This window comes from Leucoraja erinacea, unplaced genomic scaffold (genome assembly GCF_028641065.1).
Source record: "Leucoraja erinacea ecotype New England unplaced genomic scaffold, Leri_hhj_1 Leri_1238S, whole genome shotgun sequence".
Lineage (NCBI taxonomy): Eukaryota > Metazoa > Chordata > Chondrichthyes > Rajiformes > Rajidae > Leucoraja > Leucoraja erinaceus.
The window spans coordinates 22501-45540 of record NW_026575493.1 but is presented as its reverse complement, the minus strand read 5'-3'; the positions used below and the strand labels follow the sequence as shown (position 1 = coordinate 45540).

General features: G+C 55.6%; 1 protein-coding gene across 1 annotated transcript in view; it reads right to left on the bottom strand.

Annotated features, from left to right (window-relative positions):
* Positions 1-1204: 1204 nt before the first annotated feature.
* Positions 1205-23040, bottom strand: part of LOC129715548 (arf-GAP with Rho-GAP domain, ANK repeat and PH domain-containing protein 1-like) — a 39417-nt gene continuing 17581 nt past the window's right edge. Inside the window, exons 5-10 of the mRNA XM_055665422.1 lie at positions 21373-21572; positions 16102-16187; positions 13881-14063; positions 7674-7848; positions 3873-4004; positions 1205-1366 (exon numbers count right to left, since the gene is read on the bottom strand). Coding sequence (XP_055521397.1) covers positions 1227-1366; positions 3873-4004; positions 7674-7848; positions 13881-14063; positions 16102-16187; positions 21373-21572 — 916 coding nt within the window. The 3' untranslated portion in view covers positions 1205-1226. The remainder of the gene's footprint in view (positions 1367-3872; positions 4005-7673; positions 7849-13880; positions 14064-16101; positions 16188-21372; positions 21573-23040) is intronic.

Genomic DNA, 23040 nt, shown 5'->3' with positions numbered 1-23040 from the left:
GAAAAGGCCTGTCCCACTCAGAAGATTTATTTGGGCGACTACAGGTGACTGCAGCAAAATGTTCAACATGGTGAAAATTTTTCGGCGACGATGGCGACAATTTTTTGCTGTCGTAGGTTGTCGCCAGGTGTCGTGTTCCCGATGTTGGGGGAGTCCAGAACCAAGGGCCACAGTTTAAGAATAAGGAGTAAGCCATTTAGAACGGAGACGAGGAAACACTTTTTCCTCACAGAGAGTTGTGAGTCTGTGGAATTCTCTGCCTGGAGCGGCGTTTCCTGTCGGGAACCGCCCAGAGCCTCGGCTTCAGCGGCGGCACAGCGCTGGAGCGCTATCGCGGAGTGGGCGATGCCCTACCCGGGTCACCGCGCTGGAACTCCAGTGAGCTGAGACCGCCGATAAAAACATCGCGGAGCTGCGGGACTGTGGAGCGGCCAGCCGCGGGCGGCGGCGCTGACTTTTACATCGGGAGCCTGGGATCTCGCGACAAGATCGCCAGTAGTGGAGCTCCAACCGGCGCGGCCTTGTTGGCTTCGGAAGCCGCGGTCTCGAGTAAGGAAGCGGCCGTTCCAGGTGCCCCAGGCCGCTGAGAGGATTCTCCCGACGCCGGAGCAACATCACCCGGCGAGAACGGCCTGGAACATCGGGCCTCCGTGGAGGCAACTGCGGAGGCCTCAATAGGCCCGACTATGGGTGAGCTGGGGATGGGGACTGGACACTGTGCCTTCCCTCATAATGGGAACCATTGTGGGGGGATGTTTTTTATGTTTATTGTTCAATTCTTTAATGTTGTGTCTTATCTTTATCTGTGTGCTGCATGGCAAGACAAATTTCACTACACCAATTGGTGTACGTGACAATAAATGTCCTTTGTCCTTTGTCCTCAGAGGGCGGTGGAGGCTGGTTCTCTGGATACTTTCAAGAGAGAGCCAGATAGGGCTCTTAAAGATAGCGGAGTTAGGGGATATGGGGAGAAGGCAGGAACGGGGGTACTGATTGGGGATGATCAGCCATGATCACATTGAATGGTGGTGCTGGCTCGAAGGGCCGAATGGCCTACTCCTGCACCTATTGTCTATTGTCTATAAACCGGAACACCCGGATAAAACACACGCGGCGACAGGGGAGAACGTGCAAACTCCACACAGACAGGATCTGCGGTCAGGATCGGCGCCGTGCCGCCTGAGCGTGGCGTGGCGGGGCGTGGCGCGACGTGACGCGGGCGTGACCTACCCGTGTGCGGCAGGACTGCTGACGGCCAGGCACACCACCTCCCGCATGTCGATGGTGCCGTTTGGCGTGGCGCTGCGATCACTCTCGTAGTAGCTGAGCAGCCCGCTGTCCAACACGCACCATCGCCGGCTGAACTCTTCATTTTGGTATAAAAAATAATTGATTTAATTATTATCAGGATACAATACAAACAATAGACAATAGACAATAGGTGCAGGAGTAGGCCATTTGGCCCTTCGAGCCAGCACCGCCATTCAATGTGATCATGGCTGATCATCCACAATCAGTACCCCGTCCCTGCCTTCTCCCCATATCCCCTGACTCTGCTATCTAGGTAGTGGGAAGGGTTGAATAAAGGACCAAAGAGGTCTAGTGAGATCACACCTGGAGTATTGTGTGCCGTTTTGTTCCCCTAATTTGAGGAAGGATATTCTTGCTATTGAGGGAGTGCCGCGTAGGTTCACCAGGTTAATTCCCGGGATGGCGGGACTGTCATATGCTGAGAGGATGGAGCGGCTGGGCTTGTACACTCTGGAGTTTAGAAGGAACGGGGTACTGATTGGGGATGATCAGCCATGATCACATTGAATGGCGGTGCTGGTTCGTAGGGCCGAATGGCCTACTCCTGCACCTATTGTTTATTGTCTAAACTGTCCGTGAATCTGGACATATGAGTCGCGCACCGGCCACTCCCTCTTCTCCCCTCTCCCATCGGGCAAGAGGTACAGAAGTGTGAAAACCAACGCACACCTCCAGATTCAGGGACAGTTTCTTCCCGGCTGTTATCAGGCAACTGAACCATCCTACCACAACTAGAGAGCGGTCCTGAACTACTCTCTACCTCATTGGTGACCCTCGGACTATCCTTGATCGGACTTTGCTGGCTTTACCTAGCTCTAAACATTAATCCTTTGTCCTGTATCTGTACACTGTGGACGGCTCGATTGTAATCATGTGTTGTCTTTCCGCTGACTGGTTAGCGCGCAACAAAAGCTTTTCACTGTACCTCGGTACACAGGACAATAAATTTGAAAACAGTGGCAAAACCAGGTCTACTCTTGTATCCTATACGCTTGTACTTAATCTAAGATTGTGCAGTAATACTTTTAATAAACTGTATGCAAAAAGAATGTCACTGTACCTCGGTGACAATAAAGGAAATTCGATCATCGAATCTTCAGAGGGTGGTAAATCTGTGGAATTCTTTGCCACAGAGGGCTGTGGAGGCCAAGTCAGTGGACATTTTTAAGGCAGAGATAGATAGATAGATTCTTGTGTTTAAGAAGGAACTGCAGATGCTGGAAAATCGAAGGTAGACAGAAATGCTGGAGAAACTCAGTGGGTGCAGCAGCATCTATGGAGCGAAGGAAATAGGCAACGTTTCGGGCCGAAACCCTTCTTCAGACTGATAGGGGGTGGCGGGGAGAAGGAAGGAAAAGGGGGGAGGAGGAGCTCGAGGGCTGAGGGATGGGAGGAGAGGAGAGCCCGAGGGCTGAGGAAGGGGGGGAGACAGCAAGGGCTAACAAAATTGGGAGAATTGGGAGTCTGCATCCTGCAGGCATGAACATTGAATTCTCCCAGTTTTGTTAGCCCTTGCTGTCTCCTCCCCTTCCTCAGCCCTCGGGCTCCTCCTCCCCCCTTTTCCTTCCTTCTCCCCGCCACCTCCTATCAGTCTGAAGAAGGGTTTCGGCCCGAAACGTTGCCTATTTCATTCGCTCCATAGATGCTGCTGCTGCACCCGCTGAGTTTCTCCAGCATTTATTGTGTACCTTAGATAGATCCTTGATCAGTACGGGTGTCAGGGGTTATGGGGAGAAGGCTGGAGAATGGGGTTAGGATGGAGAGATAGGTCAGCCATGATTGAATGGCGGAGTAGACTCGATGGGCCGAATGGCCTAATTCTGCTCCTATCACTGGTGACCTTGTGAAATGAATGCTAACGTTGCATTTGCCTTCCTTACTACAGATTCAACTTGCAAATTTACCTTGCAGATATCTGCGCTGTGTGTCTCAAGTGTGAACCATGAAGACTCACGTTCACAAGTTATAGGAGAATTAGGCCATTCGGCCCATCGTGTCCACTCCGCCATTCAATCATGTCTGATCTCTGCCTCCTAACCCCATTTTCCTGCCTTCTCCCCATAACCCTTGACACCCGTTCTAATCAAGAATCTATCTATCTCTGCCTTAAAAATATCCACTGACTTGGCTTCCACAGCCCTCTGTGGGCAATGAGTTCCACAGATTCACCACCCTCTGGCTAAATAAGTTCCTCCTCACCTCCTTTCCAAAAGAGCGCCCTTTAATTCTGAGGCTGTGACCTCTAGTCCTAGACTCTCCCACTAGTGGAAACATCCTCTCCACATCCACTCTATCCAGGCCTTTCATTATTCTGTAAGTTTCAATGAGTTTCCCCCTCATCCTTCTAAACTCCAGCGAGTACAGGCCCAGTGCTGTCAAACGCTCATCGTATGTTAACCCACTCATTCCTGGAGTCATTCTTGTAAACCTCCTCTGGACCCTCTCCAGAGCCAGCACATCCTTCCTCAGATACAGGGCCCAGATTTGCTCACCAGACCAGAGCCTGAGGAAGCCTCAGCGTTCCACCCCGCGGAGGCCGGCCTGGCCAGAGGCCCACCTACCTTCTTTGGCCTTTCTGTCCGTAATGGGCTTGGCCACGGAGGCGGTCTTGTAGAGGAAGCCGTTGTGGGTGACGGACTGGGGTTGGACGTAGTACCGCCTCCCCCCCGCGCACGCCTCCAATCGTGGGGGCTCTGTGGAAAACAGCGGAGAAACGACAAGCTTGTTTAGTTTACAGATACAGCACAGAAACAGGCCCTTCGGCCCACCGAGCCCGCGCCGACCAGCGATCCCCGCACACTAACACTATCCTACACACACACACACTAGGGACAATTTACACTTATACCAAAGCCAATTAACCTACAAACCTGCACGTCTTTGGAGTGCGGAATGTTCACAGGTTCACAAATTATAGAAGGAGAATTAGGCCATTCGGCCCATTTAGTCCACTCTGCCATTCAATCATGTCTGATCTCTGCCTCCCAATCCCATTTTCCTGCCTTCTCCCCATAGCCCTCGACACCCGTTCTAATCAAGAATTTGTCCATCTCTGGAAACTGAGGATCTCGGAGAAAAACCCACGCAGGTCACGTGGAGGACGGGCAGACAAACGTACAGGCAGCGCCCGTAGTCAAGATGGAGCCCGGGTCTCCGGCGCTGTGAAGCGGCAACTCTACCGCTGCGCCTCCCGTTAGCCACTCCAAACTAAAGTCCCGACCCCAAACATCCATCGCCTGTCCATTCAGCTCAGCTCAATTCACATTTTAGTTTAGTTTAGTTTCGAGATACAGCGCGGAAACAGGCCCATCGGCCCACCGAGTCCGCGCCGACCAGCGATCCCCGCACACGAACACTATCCTGAACATACTAGGCACAATTTACATTTATACATTTTACATTCGTATAAAATTATCAAGGGATTGAACACGCTAGAGGCAGGAAACACGTTCCCGATGTTGGGGGAGTCCAGAACGAGGGGCCACAGTTCCAGTGTGGAAACAGGCCCTTCCACGCCGACTTGGCCTCTACCACCGTCTGTGGCAAAGAATTCCACAGATTCACCACCCTCTGGCTAAAAAAATTCCTCCTCAACTTCCTAAAGGAACGTCCTTTAATTCTGAGGCTGTGCCCTCTGGTCCTAGGCTCTCCCACTAGTGGAAACGGCAATGTCCTTGATCAGACTTTGCTGGCTTTACCTTGCACTAAACGTTATTCCCTTTATGTACACTGTGGACGGCTCGATTGTAATCATGTGTTGTCTTTCCGCTGACTGGTTAGCGCGCAACAAGAAGCTTTTCACTGTACCTCGGTACACGTGACAGTAGACTAAGATGCTGCCTGACCTGCTGAGTTAAGGGCCTGTCCCACGAGCATGCGACTCCATGCGGCAAGCGCGACCTAAAGGGCCTGTCCCACGAGCATACGACTCCATGCGGCAAGCGCGACCTAACCAGAAGCGGGGGCCACGCGGAGGTCGGGTGAGTGACATGAAGTTCGAGCGAAGTCCGCGGGAAGTTCGCGTGTGACGTATGGCGTTGAGGCGGTGCGTACAGCGTCGAGGCGGCTGCAGGCCGGCAGGCCGTTGCCGCGCGGAATTTTTGAACACGGGTCAGTTTTTCGGAGCCCCGCGCAATGTCGGAACCAACTCCATACGGCTCCGGCAATCGAAGTGGGACCGGCCCCGCGAGGCCGTACGGCTCAAGCGACCACGTTAGCTCGCGCTTGCCACATGGAGTCACATGCTCGTGGGACCGGCACTTTACTCCAGCAGTTTGTGTCCATCACTGGAGGTGAACCAGATAGCAGAGATTTAATAGACAATAGACAATAGGTGCAGGAGTCGGCCATTCGGTGAGGAGGGGAAAGATTCAATAGGAACCTGACGGGCAATTTGTCCAAACTCAAGTCAGGTCTGGCTCATCCCTGTTCTAGAGGTACATCCTTTTATTCTCAGGTTGTGCCCTCTAATTTTATACTCAGGCTGTGCCCTCTAGATTTAGTTTAGAGACACAGTGTGGAAACAGGCCCTTCCGCACCGACCAGCGATCCCCGCACACTAACATCATCCTACAACAAATGTAGCGCCAGAGACCCGGGTTTGATCCTGGCTACGAAGGCTCACCAGCGTCTCTTCTTCCTGAGGAGACTGAAGAAGGTCCATCTGTCTCCTCAGATCCTGGTGAACTTCTACCGCTGCACCATCGAGAGCATCCTTACCAACTGCATCACAGTATGGTATGGCAACTGCTCTGTCTCCGACCGGAAGGCATTGCAGAGGGTGGTGAAAATTGCCCAACGCATCACCGGTTCCTCGCTCCCCTCCATTGAGTCTGTCCAAAGCAAGCGCTGTCTGCGGAGGGCGCTCAGCATCGCCAAGGACTGCTCTCACCCCAACCATGGACTGTTTACCCTCCTACCATCCGGGAGGCGCTACAGGTCCTCTCCGTTGCCGAACCAGCAGGTCGAGGAACAGCTTCTTCCCGGCGGCTGTCACTCTACTCAATAACGTACCGCGGTGACTGCCAATCACCACCCCCCCCCCCCCCCCCCCCCCCCCCCGGACACTTATTATTATTTATTCAAATCGTTTGCTATGTCGCTCTTCAAGGGAGATGCTAACTGCATTTCGTTGTCTCTGTACTGTACACTGACAATGACAATTAAATTGAATCTGAATCTGAATCTGAATCTACACCCACTAGGGAGATTTTTTACATTTAAACCAAGCCAATTGACCTACAAACCTGCACGTCTTTCGAGTGTGGGAGGAAACCGAAGATCTCGGAGAAAACCCACGGGGGGAAGGTGCAAACTCTGTACAGACAGCGCCCGTAGCCACGATCAAACCCGGGTCTCCGGCGCTACATTTGTTGTAAGGCAGCAACTCTACCGCTGTGCCACCGTGACCACCCATATTCTGAGGCTGTGCCCTCTAGTTTTATGCTCTGTGCCCTCTAGTCTTATTCTGAGGCTGGGCCCTCTAGTTTTGAGACTGTGCCCTCTAGTTCTATTCTGAGGCTGTGCCCTCTAGTTCTATTCTGAGGCTGTGCCCTCTAGTTCTATTCTGAGGCTGTGCCCTCTAGTTCTATTCTCTGTGCCCTCTAGTTCTATTCTGAGGCTGTGCCCTCTAGTTTTAATCTTTGTGTCCTCTACTTTTATTCTGAGACTGTGCCCTCTAGTTGTAATCTGATGCTGTGCCCTCTAGTTCTAATCTGATGCTGTGCCCTCTAGTTCTATTCTGAGGCTGTGCCCTCTAGTTTTATTCTCTGTGCCCTCTAGTTCTATTCTCTGTGCCCTCTAGTTTTATTTTGAGGCTGGGCCCTCTAGTTTTATGCTCTGTGCCCTCTAGTTTTAATCTGAGGCTGTGCCCTCTAGTTCTATTCTGAGGCTGTGCCCTCACGTTTTATTCTGAGACTGTGCCCTCTAGTTGTAATCTGAGGCTGTGCCCTCTAGTTCTATTCTGAGGCTGTGCCCTCTAGTTTTATTCTGAGGCTGGGCTCTCGAGTTTTAATCTGAGGCTGTGCCCTCTAGTTCTATTCTGAGGCTGTGCCCTCTAGTTTTATTTTCTATGCCCTCTAGTTTAATTCTCTGTGCCCTCTAGTTCTATTCTCTGTGCCCTCTATTCTCTGTGCCCTCTATTCTCTGTGCCCTCTAGTTCTATTCTGAGGCTGTGCCCTCTAGTTTTATTCTGAGACTGTGCCCTCTAGTTTTATTCTGAGGCTGTGCCCTCTAGTTCTATTCTGAGGCTGTGCCCTCTAGTTCTATTCTGAGGCTGTGCCCTCTAGTTCTATTCTCTGTGCCCTCTAGTTTTATTCTGAGGCTGTGCCCTCTAATTTGCCGCGAGTGTTTCCGGGACTCACCGAAGTTTCTGTTCTGGACGAGGAACTCGGCTTGGAGGGGTTGCCGTGCGTGGAGGGCCAGGTCGGTGGGCGTGGGGAACTCAGGGTCACCGGTGAAGCAGCCGGTGTCGGCACCGCAGAACACCAACGCCATGGTCTCCTCCAGATCACCAGTCAGCACCGCTGCACACAGAGCCTGCGGGGGAGAGGTCAGTGGGGAGAGGTCAGTGATGGGAGGGGAGAGAGAGAGGGAGGGGAGAGAGAGGGGGGGGGGGGGGGGGTGGTGGGGGGGGGGGGAGACAGTGGACAGTAAGGGGACAGGGAGCCTGATGAGCATACCCGTCAATCTCCCCTCCCCCTCCCCACTCCCACATCCCATCCCCTCCCCATTCTATCCCCCACCCTTTCCCTCCTCCCCTCCACTCACCCCACCAGGAGGGGGGGAGGCAGGTGGGAGCAAAAGGGAAACATGCATCGGAATGGATAAAGTAACTCAGCAGGTCAGGCAGCATCTGTGGAGAACATGGATAGGTGACGTTTCACAGAGTGCTGGAGTAACTCAGCGGGTCAGGCAGCATCTGTGGAGAACATGGATAGGTGACGTTTCACAGAGTGCTGGAGTACCAAACTCAGCGGGTCAGGCAGCATCTGTGGGAACATGGATAGGGTGACGTTTCACAGAGTGCTGGAGTAACTCAGCGGGTCAGGCAGCATCTGTGGAGAACATGGATAGGTGACGTTTCACAGAGTGCTGGAGTAACTCACGGGTCAGGCAGCATCTGGAGAACATGGTAGGTGACGTTTCACAGAGTGCTGGAGTAAACTCAGAGCGGTCAGGCAGCATCTGTGGAGAACATGGATAGTTACGTTTCGTGTCAGGACCCTTTTTTTTCAGAAACGTCACCTATCCATGTTCTCCACAGATGCTGCCTGACCCGCTGAGTTACTCCAGCACTCTGTGAAACGTCACCTATCCATGTTCTCCACAGATGCTGCCTGACCCGCTGAGTTACTCCAGCACTCTGTGAAACGTCACCTATCCATGTTCTCCACAGATGCTGCCTGACCCTCTGAGTTACTCCAGCACTCTGTGAAACGTCACCTATCCATGTTCTCCACAGATGGTGCCTGACCCGCTGAGTTACTCCAGCACTGGGCATGTTATCTTTGGTCTGGTTTACAGTTCCTTGTGTCTACATTTCCGTTTGAACTGCTTTAGTTTGAGAAAGGGATCGTATCAGGTAAGAGATTACAGGCCCTATTTTAGCAACAAACATCATTTCCTCTGCGTAGTTATCTAAAACTTCCTCTGATTCTGATAACCCTTTAATCCCCGAGCTGTTGGTTTAACCCTCGCTTCGAAGACAGACACAAAATGCTGGAGTCACACAGCGACCCACCTCTGACCTCCCACGACCTTGTGACGACCATGCTGCGAGTACGAGTCGAGGGCAAACTCGGCAGAGGCCGTGAATTAGGCCGTGAAAGTGGGACAGGCCCTTTAGTGTGCGGGGATCGCTGGACGGCACAGACTCGGTGGGCCGAAGGGCCTTTTATCCGCGCTGTATCTCTGAACTAAACTAAACTGAACTAAGCCTCGGGACGGGGTGAGGGGTGGAGGGGTGACGAGACTTGGAGATTTACATTTGGGGTTTTCAAACCTGTCGTTTTGTGAAAGGAGCAGGCAGTAAGGGTGGTCTGAATCGAATGGCGATGCTGGTCCGAAGGGCCGAATGGCCTACTCCTGCTCCTATTGTCTATGTTTCTATGGAACAGGTCCTTCCGCCCACAATGTCTGTGCCGAACATGATGCTAAGTTAAACTAATCCCCTCTGCCTGCACGTGATCCATATCCCTCCATTCCCCGCATATCCACGCACCTATCCAAACGCCTCTTAAACACCACTATCATATCTGCCTCCACCACCACCCCTGGCACCCACCACCCTCTGTGTAAAAAAAACCTGCCCCGCACATCTATCTATATTTAAAACTCTGTGTGTGTCTGGCTGTGTGGCTGTGTGTGTTTCCGACTTGTGGCTGCCAGCCTTTGAGTCGTTGCTACGCCAACACCCGACCCACAAACGCCCAGATTTTTTCCATTCCAGTAGAGATTTCACTTTTCATTCCAAGTATCCATTCTTCTTTAAATTTTGTCGTGTTTATGTACACATTTTTAATAAAATCCCTCCCCCCCCCCCCCCCCATTCACTCATTTTGTCGCCTCCTGCTGGCCAGCGACCATAACGGCTGCTGGCGCCCGCATCTCGCCTCAAAGTTGCCAATTAAAACCAGCCGCACTGCTGATTCCAGAGGCGCTTGAGTTGGAGGACCGCGTCTCCCGTGGGGGCTACGGGTAGGGAACGGCTGCGTTGGGGGAGACAGACCCAACGGGTCTGCACTTGGTCTAGTCTCCTTTAAACTTTGCCCTCTCACCTTAAAGCTGTGCCCTCTAGTCGTTGACATCTCCACCCTGGGGGGGAAAAGGTTCTGATTGTCTACCCTCTCTACGCCCCTCATATTTTATAGACTTCTCTCAGGTCTCCCCTCAGCCTCTGGCGTTCCAGAGAAAACAATCCCAGTCTGTCCGGCCTCTCCCTGTAGCTGGAACCCTCGAATCCCGGCATCGTTCTGGTGAACCTCCTCTGCACAGTCTCCAAAGCCTCCACATGCTTCCTGTAATGGAGGCGACCAGAACTGCACGCGACACTCCAGATGCGGCCCGACCAACATCCTATGAAGCTGCATCAGTACTTCCTGACTGAAGATAGATCCAAAATGCAGGAGTAACTCAGTGGGACAGGCGGCATCTCCGGAGAGAAGGAACGGGTGAACGAGTCAGGGTCTCGACCCGAAACGTCGCCCGTTCCTTCTCTCCAGAGATGTCGCCTGTCCCACTGAGTTATAGACAATAGACAATAGCCAATAGACAATAGGTGCAGGAGGAGGCCATTCGGCCCTTCGAGCCAGAACCGCCATTCAATGTGATCATGGCTTATCATCCCCAATCAGTACCCCGTTCCTGCCTTCTCCCCATATCCCCTGACTCCGCTATCTATAAGAGCCCTATCTAGCTCTCTCTTGAAAGTATCCAGAGAACCGGCCTCCGCCGCCCTCTGAGGCAGAGAATTCCACAGACTCACAACTCTCTGTGTTTCCTCGTCTCCGTTCTAAATGGCCGACCCCTTATTCTTAAACTGTGGCCCCTGGTTCTGGACTCCCCCAACATCGGGAACATGTTTCCTGCCTCTAGCGTGTCCAAACCCTTAGCAATCTTATATGTTTCAATGAGAACCCCTCTCATCCTTCTAATCTCCAGAGTGTACAAGCCCAGCCGCTCCATTCTCTCAGCGTATGACAGTCCCGTCATCCCGGGAATTAACCTGGTGAACCTACGCTGCGCTCCCTCAATAGCAAGAATGTCCTTCCTCAAATTAGGGGACCAAAACTACACACAATACTCCAGGTGTGGTCTCACTAGGGCCCTGTACAACTGCAGAAGGAGTTACTCCAGCATTTTGTGTCTATCTTCGGTGTAAACCAGCATCTGCAGTTCCTCTCTACACACGACTTCCTGGCCCTTATAGGCAACATTCTATTTATGAATAATAGTAAATACCAGACGATATTAACTGATAAAAAAACTGCATTTGTAGTCATAATTAGACACAGCAGTGACCCTTGACCCTATCTGGGGGGGCTCACCTTCAATGACCCCTGACCCCAAGTTCAATCCATCACTGACCCTTGACCCTGTGACAACCGACCCCTGCACACCCCCCATCGCTGGGCTTTGACCCCTAATTAAGTTACCCCTGTCCCGGTGACCCCAGACCCTGCGACCCCTGACCCCCATCACCTTTCATCCGACACAGTGCCCCCTGACCCAGGGACCCCTTGCCCCAATTGCGTACAGTTGTGGTCTCCTAATCTGAGGAAAGACATTCTTGCCATAGAGGGAGTACAGAGAAGGTTCACCAGACTGATTCCTGGGATGGCAGGACTTTCATATGAAGAAAGACTGGATAGACTCGGCTTGTATAGAAATAGCGGATGCATTAGTGATAATTTTTCAAAACTCTTTAGATTCTAGAGTAGTTCCTGAGGACTGGAGGGTAACCCCACTTTTTAAAAAGGGAGGGAGAGAGAAAACGGGGAATTACAGACCAGTTAGTCTAACATCGATAGTGGGGAAAACTGCTAAATCAGTTAATAAAGATGGGATAGCAGCACATTTGGAAAGTAGTGAAATCATTGGACAAAGTCAGCATGGATTTACGAAAGGTAAATCATGTCTGACGAACCTTATAGAATTTTCGAGGATGTAACTAGTAGCGTGGATAAGGGGGAACCAGTGGATGTGTTATATCTGGACTTCCAGAAGGCATTCGACAAGGTCCCACATAAGAGATTAGTATACAAACTTAAAACACACGGTATTGGGGGTTCAGTATTGATGTGGATAGAGAACTGGCTGGCAAACAGGAAGCAAAGAATAGGAGTAAACGGGTCCTTTTCACAATGGCAGGCAGTGACTAGTGGGGTACCACAAGGCTCAGTGCTGGGACCCCAGCTATTTACAATATATATTAATGATTTGGACGAGGGAATTGAATGCAACATCTCCGAGTTTGCGGATGAAACGAAGCTGGGGGCAGTGTTAGCTGTGAGGAGGATGTTAGGAGGCTGCACGGTGACTTGGATAGGTTGGGTGAGTGGGCAAATGCATGGCAGATGCAGTATAATGTGGATAAATGTGAGGTTATCCACTTTGGTGGCAAAAACATGAAAGCTGACTATTATCTGAATGGTGGCTGATTAGGAAAAGGGGAGATGCAACGAGACCTGGGTGTCATGGTATACCAGTCATTGAAAGTAGGCATGCAGTTGCAGCAGGCAGTGAAGAAAGCAAATGGTATGTTAGCATTCATAGCAAAAGGATTTGAGTATAGGAGCAGGGAGGTCCTACTGCAGTTGTACAGGGTCTTGGTGAGACCACACCTGGAGTATTGCGTACAGTTTTGGTCTCCTAATCTGAGGAAAGACATTCTTGCCATAGAGGGAGTACAGAGAAGGTTCACCAGACTGATTCCTGGGATGGCAGGACTATCATATGAAGAAAGACTGGATAGACTCGGCTTGTATTCGCTAGAATTTAGAAGATTGAGGGGGGATCTTATAGAAACTTACAAAATTCTTAAGGGGTTGGACAGGCAGGAAGATTGTTCCCGATGTTGTGGAAGTCCAGAACAAGGGGTCACAGTTTAAGGTTAAGGGGGAAATCTTTTAGGACCAAGATGAGAAAACTTTTTCACACAGAGAGTGGTGAATCTGTGGAATTCTCTGCCACAGAAAGTAGTTGAGGCCAGTTCATTGGCTATATTTAAGTGGGAGTTAGATGTGGCCCTTGTGGCTAAAGGGATCAGGGGGTATGGAGAGAAGGCAGGTACAGGATACTGAGTTGGATGATCAGCCATGATCATATTGAATGGCGAATGGTGCAGGCTCGAAGGGCCGAATGGCCTACTCCTGCACCTATTGTCTATGTTTCTATGTACTCGCTAGAATTTAGAAGGTTGAGGGGGGATCTTATAGAAACTTACAAAATTCTTAAGGGGTTGGACAGGCTAGATGCAGGAAAATTGTTCCTGATGTTGGGGAAGTCCAGAACAAGGGGTCACAGTTTAAGGATAATGGAGAAATCTTTTAGGACCGAGATGAGAAAAAAAAAATTCACAACTGCAGCACGATCTATTTGCTCCTATACACAACCCTGCCCACTATTTAGATAGCAGAGTCAGGGGATATGGGGGGAAGGTAGGAACGGGGTACTGATTGGGGATGATCAGCCAGAACAAGGGGTCATAGTTTAAGGATAAGGGGGAAATCTTTTAGGACCGAGATGAGAAAAACATTTTTCACACAGAGAGTGGTGAACCTGTGGAATTCTCTGCCACAGAAGGTAGTTGAGGCCACAGTTCATTGGCTATATTTAAGAGGGAGTTAGATGTGGCCCTTGTGGCTAAAGGGATCAGGGGGTATGGAGAGAGGGCAGGTATGGGATACTGAGTTGGATGATCAGCCATGATCATATTGAATGGCGGTGCAGGCTCGAAGGGCCGAATGGCCTACTCCTGCACCTATTGTCTATGTTTCTATATTTCTATGACCCCATGACATCCGTCACTGACCCCCGACCCCAGCGACCTCCCCCCCGACCCCGGTCACCTTGTCGAGCTCGTCCTGGTTACCGAAGAGCGGGTGGTATCGCCGGTACTTGCCGTGCCGGTACTTGGCGCCGATGTAGTGTTGGCGCTCCGCATAGCGGCTCTTCCCCTCCACCGCCTCGCTCGGTGGCACGTTGGCACCCCAGAAACGGTTGGCACGGCCGTTACCCAGAGTCTGCAACAACTAGGGGAGGGGCGAGAGAGAGATGGGTTAGGATGATGGGTGGGGGAGAGAGGGAGAGTGCGGAGGCATTTAGCGCAAGGTAGTGCAAGAGAAGGCATTTAGTGCAACTTTGAAGTCCGATAAAACCCAGTAATGTCCGATAGTCCGAGGGTCTCCAATGAGGTAGATGGGAGTTCAGGACCGCTCTCTAGTTGGTGAGAGGACGGTTCAGTTGCCTGATCACAGCCGGGAAGAAACTGTCCCTGAATCTGGAGGTGTGCGTTCGTTTTCACACTTCTGTACCTCTTGCCCGATGGGAGAAGAGGGAGTGGCCGGGGGGTGAGACTGGTCCTTGATGATGCTGCTGGCCTTGCCGAGGCAGCGTGAGGTGTAGATGGAGTCGATGGAAGGGAGGTTGGTTTGTCTGATGAATAGTGCAAGAAATTGCAACAAATTTTGGACGCAGCCCAGACCATCACACAGACCAACCTCCCTTTCATTGAAGATGATGCTGGATGCAAGAAACATGTTCCCCGATGTTGGGGGAGTCCAGAACCAGGGGTCACACAGTTTAAGAACAACGGGTAGGCCATTTAGTTTAGAGATACAGCACGGAAACAGGCCCTTCGGCCCACCGGGTCCGTGCCGACCAGCGATCCCCGCACACTAACACTATCCTACACACACCAGGGACAATGTTTACATTTACACCAAGCCAATTAACCTTCAAACCTGCACGTCTTTGGAGTGTGGGAGGAAACCGGAGATCTCGTGCAATCCCACGCGGGTCACGGGGAGAACGTGCAAACTCCGTACAGACAGCGCCCGTAATCAGGATCGTACCCGGGTCTACAGCGCTGCATTCGTTGTAAGGCAGGACTCTACCGCTGCGCCACCGTGACTACCCAAGGACTGAGATGAGGAAAAATCTTTTCACCCAGAGAGTTGTGAATCTGTGGAACTCTCTGCCACAGAAGGCAGTGGAGGCCGATTCATTGGATGTTTTCAAGAGAGAGTTGGATTTAGCTCTTGGGGCTAACGGAATCAAGGGATAAGGGGAGAACGCAGGAACTGGGTACTATAGACAATAGGCAATAGACAATAGGTGCAGGAATAGGCCATTCGGTCTTTCGAGCCAGCACCACCATTCAATGTGATCACGGCTGATCATCCCCAAACAGTACCCCGTTCCTGCCTTCATCCCATATCCCCTGACTCTGCTATTTTTAAGAGCCCTATCTAGCTCTCTCTTGAAAGCATCAAGAGAACCGGCCTCTGAGGCAGAGAATTCCACAGACTCACAACTCTCTGTGTGAAAAAGTGTTTCCTCGTCTCCGTTCTAAATGGCTTACCCCTTATTCTTAAACTGTGGCCCCTGGTTCTGGACTGCCCCAACATCGGGAACATGTTTCCTGCCTCTAGCGTGTCCAAGCCCTTAGCAATCTTATATGTTTCAATGAGAAACCCTCTCATCCTTCTAATCTCCAGAGTGTACAAGCCCAGCTGCTCCATTCTCTCATCATATGACAGTCCCGTCATCCCGGGAATGAACCTTGTAAACCTACGCTGCACTCCCTCTACTGTGTCCAAACCCTTGATAATTTTATTTAAGAAGGAACTGCAGATGCTGGAAAATCGAAGGTACACAAAAATGCTGGAGAAACTCAGCGGGTGCAGCAGCATCTATGGAGCGAAGGAAATAGGCAACGTTTCGGGCCAAACCCCTTTTTCAGCAACGTTTCGGGCCGAAACGTCGCCTATTTCCTTCGCTCCATAGATGCTGCTGCACCCGCTGAGTTTTCTCCAGCATTTTTGTGTACCTTGATAATCTTATATGTTTCAATAAGATCCCCTCTCAACTGGGTACTGATTGTGGATGATCAGCCATGATCACATTGAATGGCGGTGCTGGCTCGAAGGGCCGAATGGCCTATTCCTGCACCTGTTGTCTATTGTCTAAAGCATCAGGAGATCTCATGATTTTGTCCATGATAATGCAAGGGGGTTGTGGAGGAAGAGGTGGGATTGGGAGTGGGAGTATGTGGGGGGGTGGAGGTACCTTAATGAGTTGCTCTGTCCACACCTTGTTGTCCATCTTCAGGCTGCGTACCTTGGAGATGCCCGGCCCCAAGGCTCGGTGTTCCCCTGCGGAGCGAGACAAGGGGGGGTGTCCATCAGTGCCCACGGACGTTCAACCCACCGCATGCCCACCCATCCCCACCCAATGGAACGTGGAACACCGCCGACGATACACACTAAAAATGCCGGACTAACTCAGCGGGACAGGCAGCGTCTCTGGAGAGAAGGAACGGGCGACGTTTTCGAGTCAAGACTTCTTCAGACCCGAAACGTCACCCATTCCTTCGCTCCATAGATGCTGCCTCACCCGCTGAGTTTCTCCAGCATTTTTGTCCACCTTTCGATTTTTCCTGCATCTGCAGTTCCTTCTGAAACAGTTAGAACATATCTCTCATTCCCCTCTCTCCCGACTCTCTGAAGAAGGGTCTCGACCCGAAACGTCACCCATTCCTTCTCTCCAGAGACAATAGACAATAGGTGCAGGAGTAGGCCATTCGGCCCTTCGAGCCAGCACCACCATTTAGTGTGATCGTGGCTGATCATCCCCAATCAGTACCCCGTTCCTGCCTTCTCCCCATATCCCCTGACTCCGCTATCTTTAAGAGCCCTATCCAGCTCTCTCTTAAAAGTATCCAGAGAACCGGCCTCCACCGCCCTCTGAGGCAGAGAATTCCACAGCCACTGCCTGTCCCGCTGAGTTACTCCAACATTTTGTGTCTGCCTTCGGTTTAAACCAGCACCTGCAGTTCCTTCCTACATGGAGCAGTACAGCCCAGGAACAGGCCCTTCGGCCCAGAATGTCCATGCTGAACGTAATGCCAAGACCAACTCCCCTGTGCCTGCACGTGATCCATATCCCTCCATTCCCCGCATATCCACGCACCTATCCAAACGCCTCTTAAACACCACTATCTCCACTGCCTCCACCACCACCCCTGGCAGCGAGTTCCAGGCACCCACCACCCTCTGTGTAAAAAAAACCTGCCCCGCACATCTCCTTTAAACTTTGCCCCTCTCATCTTAAAGCTGTGCCCTCTAGTCTTTGACATCTCCACCCTGCGGGGGAAAGGTTCTGACTGTCTACCCTATCTATGCCTCTAACAATGTAATATACATCTAGCAGGTCTCCTCTCAATCTCTGCAAAATCTACAGCAAAAATAATTCTAGTATGTGCATTCTGGCAAACATAGAAACAAGATGCAGGAGGAGGCCATTCGGTCCTTCGAGCCAACACCGCCATTCATTGTGATCATGGCTGATCCTGTCCCCTATCAATAACCCGTGCCTGCCTTCACCCCATATCCCTTGACTCCACCAGCCCCTAGAGCTCTATCTAACTCTCTCTTAAATCCATCCAGTGACTTGGCCTCCACTGCCCTCTGTGGCAGGGAATTCCACAAATTCACAACTCTCTGGGTGAAAAAGTTTTTTTCTGACCTCAGTCTTAAATGGCCTCCCCTTTATTCTAAGACTGTGGCCCCTGGTTCTGGACTCGCCCACACCCTCTATGCCCCAATACAGAGACCATGCAGTCTAGAAATGCTAGAACATCACTTTGCAGCAGATACCCGCCGATCCAGGCAGTGTTCCCTTCCATGGTGTGGTCCAGCCCCCTCCCCCCCTTCCCTCCCTCCACCCTACCCCCCCTCCTTCACCATCATCCCTTCCTCCCTCTAATACCCACCTCTCCCGCAGTAGCCCCCCTCCCTCTCCCGTCAGTGACCCCCCCTCCCCCCTCCCCGCCCCGACCCTCCCCCCCCGCCCGTCAGTGACCCCCCCGTCCCCCTCCCCGTCAGTGACCCCCCCTCCCCCTCCCCGTCAGTAAGGACCCCCCCCTCCCCTACCTGGCAGTGACCCCCCCCCCCCCCCCGTCAGTGACCCCCCCCCCCCTCCCCCTCGACCCCCCCTCCCTCCCTCCCGTCAGTGGCAGTGAACCCCCCCCCTCCCCCACCCGTCAGTGAACCCCCCCCCCTCCCGTCAGTGACCCCCCCCCTACCCCCTCCCCCCCTCCCCCCGTGACCCCCCCCCCCTCCCCCACCCGTCAGTGACCCCCCCAGTGACCCCCCCTCCCCGTCAGTGACCCCCCTCCCCACCCCGGCAGTGACCCCCCCTCCCCCTCCCGTCAGTGACCCCCCCTCCCCCTCAGTGACCCCCCCTCCCCCCCCGTCAGTGACCCCCCCCTCCCCCTCCCGTCAGTGACCCCCCCTCCCGTCAGTGACCCCCCCCTCCCCCACCCGTCAGTGCCCCCCCCCCACCCCCCCCCTCAGTGACCCCCCTCCCGTCAGTGACTCCCCTCCCGTCAGTGACCCCCCCCCCCCCTCCCGTCAGTGACCCCCCTCCCGTCAGTGACCCCCCCTCCCCCCTCCCGTCATTGACCCCCCACCCGTCAGTGACCCCCCCCTCCCCCTCCCGTCAGTGCCCCCCCCCTCCCGTCAGGTGCCCCCCCCCCTCCCGTCAGTGACCCCCCCCCTCCCCCCCCCGTCAGTGACCCCCCCTCCCCCTCCCGACAGTGACCCCCCCTCCCGTCAGTGACCCCCCCTCCCGTCCGTGACCCCCCCCTCCCCCTCCCGTCAGTGACCCCCCCTCCCCCCCCCGACCGTGACCCCCCCTCCCCGTCAGTGACCCCCCCCCCCCTCCCCGACAGTGACCCCCCCCCCCCTCATGACCCCCCCTCCCCCCCCCCCACCCCCCCCCCCCCCCCCCCCCCCCCACCCCCCCCCCCCCTCCCCCAGTGACCCGCCCCGCCCCCGCCCTCAGTGTACCCCCCTGCCCCCTCCCCGTCAGTGACCCCCCCCCTCCCTGTCATGACCCCCCCTCCCCCTCCCAAAAACAGTGACCCCCCCCCCCCCCCCCGTCAGCTGAACCCCCCTCCCCCCCCCCCCCCCCCCCCACCCCCCCCCCCCCCTCCCGTCAGTGACCCCCCCCTCCCCCAATCCGACAGTGACCCCCCCCCCCCCTCCCGTCATGGACCCCCCCTCCCCCCCCCCTCAGTGCCCCCCCCCCGTCACCCCCCCTCCCGTCAGTGACCCCCCTCCCGTCAGTGACCCCCCCCCCTCCCGTCAGTACCCCCCCCCTCCCGTCATTGACCCCCCCTCCCCCCGCCCCGTCCGTCGTGACCCCCCCCTCCCCCCCCGTCAGTGACCCCCCCTCCCGTCATTGACCCCCCCTCCCCCCCTCCCGGCAGTGACCCCCCCACCCCCCTCCCGTCAGTGACCCCCCCTCCCCCCCCTCCCGTCAGTGACCCCCCCCTCCCTCCCGTCAGTGAACCCCCCCTCCCGTCAGTGACCCCCCCTCCCGTCCGTGACCCCCCCTCCCCCGTCCCCGTCACCCCCCCCCCCTCCCGTCCAGTGACCCCCCCTCCCCCTCCCCATGACCCCCCCCCCCCCCCCCCCCCATCAGTGCCCCCCTCCCCCCCCGTCCAGTGACCCCCCCTCCCGTCTGACCCCCCCCCCCCCCCCCTCCCCCCCCCGTCAGTGACCCCCCCCCCCCCTCCCGTCAGTGACCCCCCCCCTCCCCGTCAGTGACCCCCCCCCCCCCTCCCCCTCCCGTCAGTGACCCCCCTCCCCCTCCCGTCAGTGACCCCCCACAGTGACGCCCCCCCCCCCCCCCCCGTCAGTGCCCCCCTCCCCCTCCCTTCAGTGACCCCCCCCCGTCGTGACCCCCCCCCCCTCCCCTCCGTCGTGGACCCCCCACAGACTAAGAAAAAAACCCCATTGACCCCCCCCCGTCAGTGACCCCCCCCCCCCCTCCCCCCTCCCGTCAGTGACCCCCCCCCCGTCATGACCCCCCCCTGACCCCCCTCCCCGTCAGTGACCCCCCCCCCTCCCCCTCCCGTCATGAACCCCACCCCCCCATTGACCCCCCTCCCCCTCCCGTCAGTGACCCCCCGCCCCCCCCCCCCCCCTCCCATTGACCCCCCCCCCCGTCAGGGACCCCCCCCCCCCCCCCCCTCAGTGACCCCCCCCCCTCCCCCTCCCATCATTACCCCCCCCCCCCCCCCCGTGGACCCCACCCCCCCCTCCCTCATTGACCCCCCCCTCCCCCTCCCATCATTGACCCCCCTCCCCCCCCCCCCTCCCCCCCTCCCGTCATTGACCCCCCCCTCCCCCTCCCTCAGTGACCCCCCCCCCCCCCCTCCGAGTTCATTGACCCCCCCCCCCCCCCCCGTCAGTGACCCCCCCTCCCATCCCACCCGTGACCCCCCTCCCCCTCCCGTCAGTGACCCCCCCCTCCCGTCCTCTTGACCCCCCCCTCCCCCTCCCTTCAGTGCCCCCCCCCCCTCCCCCTGACCCCCCTCCCCCTCCCGCAGTGACCCCCCTCCCCCCAGCCCCAGCCCCCCCCCTCCAGTGACCCCCCCCCCCCCCCGTCAGTGACCCCCCCCCCCCCCCTCCCCGTCAGTGACCCCCCCCCCGTCAGTGACCCCCCTCCCGTCAGTGACCCCCCCCCCCCCCCCCCCCCCCGTCAGTGACCTCCCCTCCCGTCAGTGACCCCCCCTCCCCCTCCCTCAGTGACCCCCCTCCCTCCCCCCCCCCCCTGCCCCCCCCCGTCAGTGAAAAACCCCCCCTCCCCCCCCCCCCGTCAGTGACCCCCCCCTCCCCCCCCCTCCCTTCAGTGACCCCCCTCCCATTCTGCCCCCCCCCCCTCCCGTCAGTTGACCCCCCCTCCCGTCAGTTGACCCCCCCTCCCCCCCCTCAGGCAGTGACCCCCCCTCCCGTCAGTGACCCCCCCTCCCGTCAGTGACCCCCCCCCTCCCCCTCCCGTCAGTGACCCCCCCTTCCCCCTCCCGTCAGTGACCCCCCCTCCCGTCAGTGACCCCCCCTTCCCCTCCCGTCAGTGACCCCCCCCCCCCCCCGTCAGTGACCCCCCCTCCCGTCAGTGACCCCCCCTCCCCGTCAGTGACCCCCCCCCCTCCCCCTCCCGTCAGTTGACCCCCCTCCCGTCAGTGACCCCCCCCCCCCCCTCCCCGTGAAACCCCCCCTGACCCCCAGTCCTTGACCCCCCTCCCCCTCCCGTCAGTGACCCCCCCCCCCCTCCCGTCAGTGACCCCCCCCCTCCCGTCCCCTCCCGTCAGTGACCCCCCCCCTCCCGTCAGTGGACCCCCCCCTCCCTTCAGTGACCCCCCCTCCCGTCAGTTGACCCCCCTCCCGTCAGTGACCCCCCCTCCCGTCAGTGACCCCCCCTCCCCCTCCCGTCAGTGACCCTTCCCTCCCCCCCCTCCCGTCAGTGACCCTTCCCTCCCCCGCCCAGTACCTGCACACTGCTTGCACATGACCACACACAGGTTGATGGAGGCCCACTCGGGCTGGTGGGCCCCACAGTCCACACACACGGTGTTGTCCGGACACGACCACACTCGTTCGGCCACCTCGTAGTTGGACAGGGCCTCGGCCGTGGCTGCCCGCAGCTCCTCCACCCACTCGTCCTTCTCTCCGTCCGAGTCCGCCACAAAGCTGCAGCGCACACACACACACACACAGCGGCCGTTACCTTGGGCTTGGAGTTTGGAGTTGCAGTTTGTGTGCATTTCAGTGAGTTGGAGGGCGTGGAGTTGGAGTTTTGAGTTTTGATTTTTGATTTTTGAGTTTGGAGTTTGGAGTTTTGAGTTTTAAGTTCTGAGCTTTGAGATAGAGTGAGTTGAGCTGGGGTTTGGTTTGGAGGGGAGTTCAATAGACAATAGACAATAGGTGCAGGAGCAGGCCGTTCGGCCCTTCGAGCCAGCACCACCATTCAATGTGATCATGGCTGATCATCCACAATCAGTACCCCATTCCTGCCTTCTCCCCATATCCCCTGACTCCGCTATCTTTAAGAGCCCTGTCAAGCTCACTCTTGTAAGCATCCAGAGAACCGGCCTCCACCGCCCTCTGAGGCAGAGAATTACACAGACTCACAACTCACAGGGTGAAAAAGTGTTTCCTCGTCTCCATTCTAAATGGCTTACCCCTTATTCTTAATGTGTGGCCCCTGGTTCTGGACTCCCCCAACATCGGGAACATGTTTCAGGTGGAGTTTCATAAGGTCATAAGTGATAGGAGCAGAATTAGGCCATTCGGCCCATCAAGTCCACTCCGCCATTCAATCATGGCTGATCTATCTCTCCCTGCCTACCCCATTCTCCTGCCTTCTCCCCATGAACTCTGACACCCGGGTGGGCTTTGGGCAGGGTTTGTGTTTGAATTAAGTTTAGATATTTACATCCAAATGCTGGTTGGTAACTTTAATTTAGTTTAGTTTAGAGATGCAGCGTGGAAACAGGCCCTTCGGCCCACCTGGTCCGCCCCGACCAGCGATCATCCCATACACAAGCACTATCCTACACACTAGGCGACATTTTTTCAGAAGCCAATTAACCTACAAACCTACACGGTGGCGCAGCGCTAGAGTTGCTGCCTCACAGCGCCGGAGACCCGGGTTCCATCCTGACTACGGGCGCTGTCTGTACGGACTTTGTACATTCTCCCCGTGACCTGCGTGGGTTTTCCCCAGGTGCTCCGGTTTCCTCCCACATTCCAAAGGCGTGCAGGTTTGTAGGTTAATAGGCTTTGGCAAAGATTATAAATTGTCCCCTGTTTAAGAAGGAACTGCAGATGCTGGAAAAATCGAAGGTAGACAAAAATGCTGGAGAAACTCAGCGGGTGAGGCAGCATCTATGGAGCGAAGGAATAGGTGACCCTTCTTCAGACTGGTGTGGGGGTGGGGGGGGGGCGGGAAGAAGAAAGGAAGAGGCGGAGACAGTGGGCTGTGGTGAGAGCTGGGGAGGGGAGGGGAAGGAGGGAGAAAGCAGGGACTACCTGAAATTGGAGAAGTCAATGTTCATACCGCTGGGGTGTAAACTACCCAAGCGATATATGAGGTGCTGCTCCTCCAGTTTGCGGTGGGACTCATTCTGTCCGCTACTGTGTGTAGGATAGTGTTGGA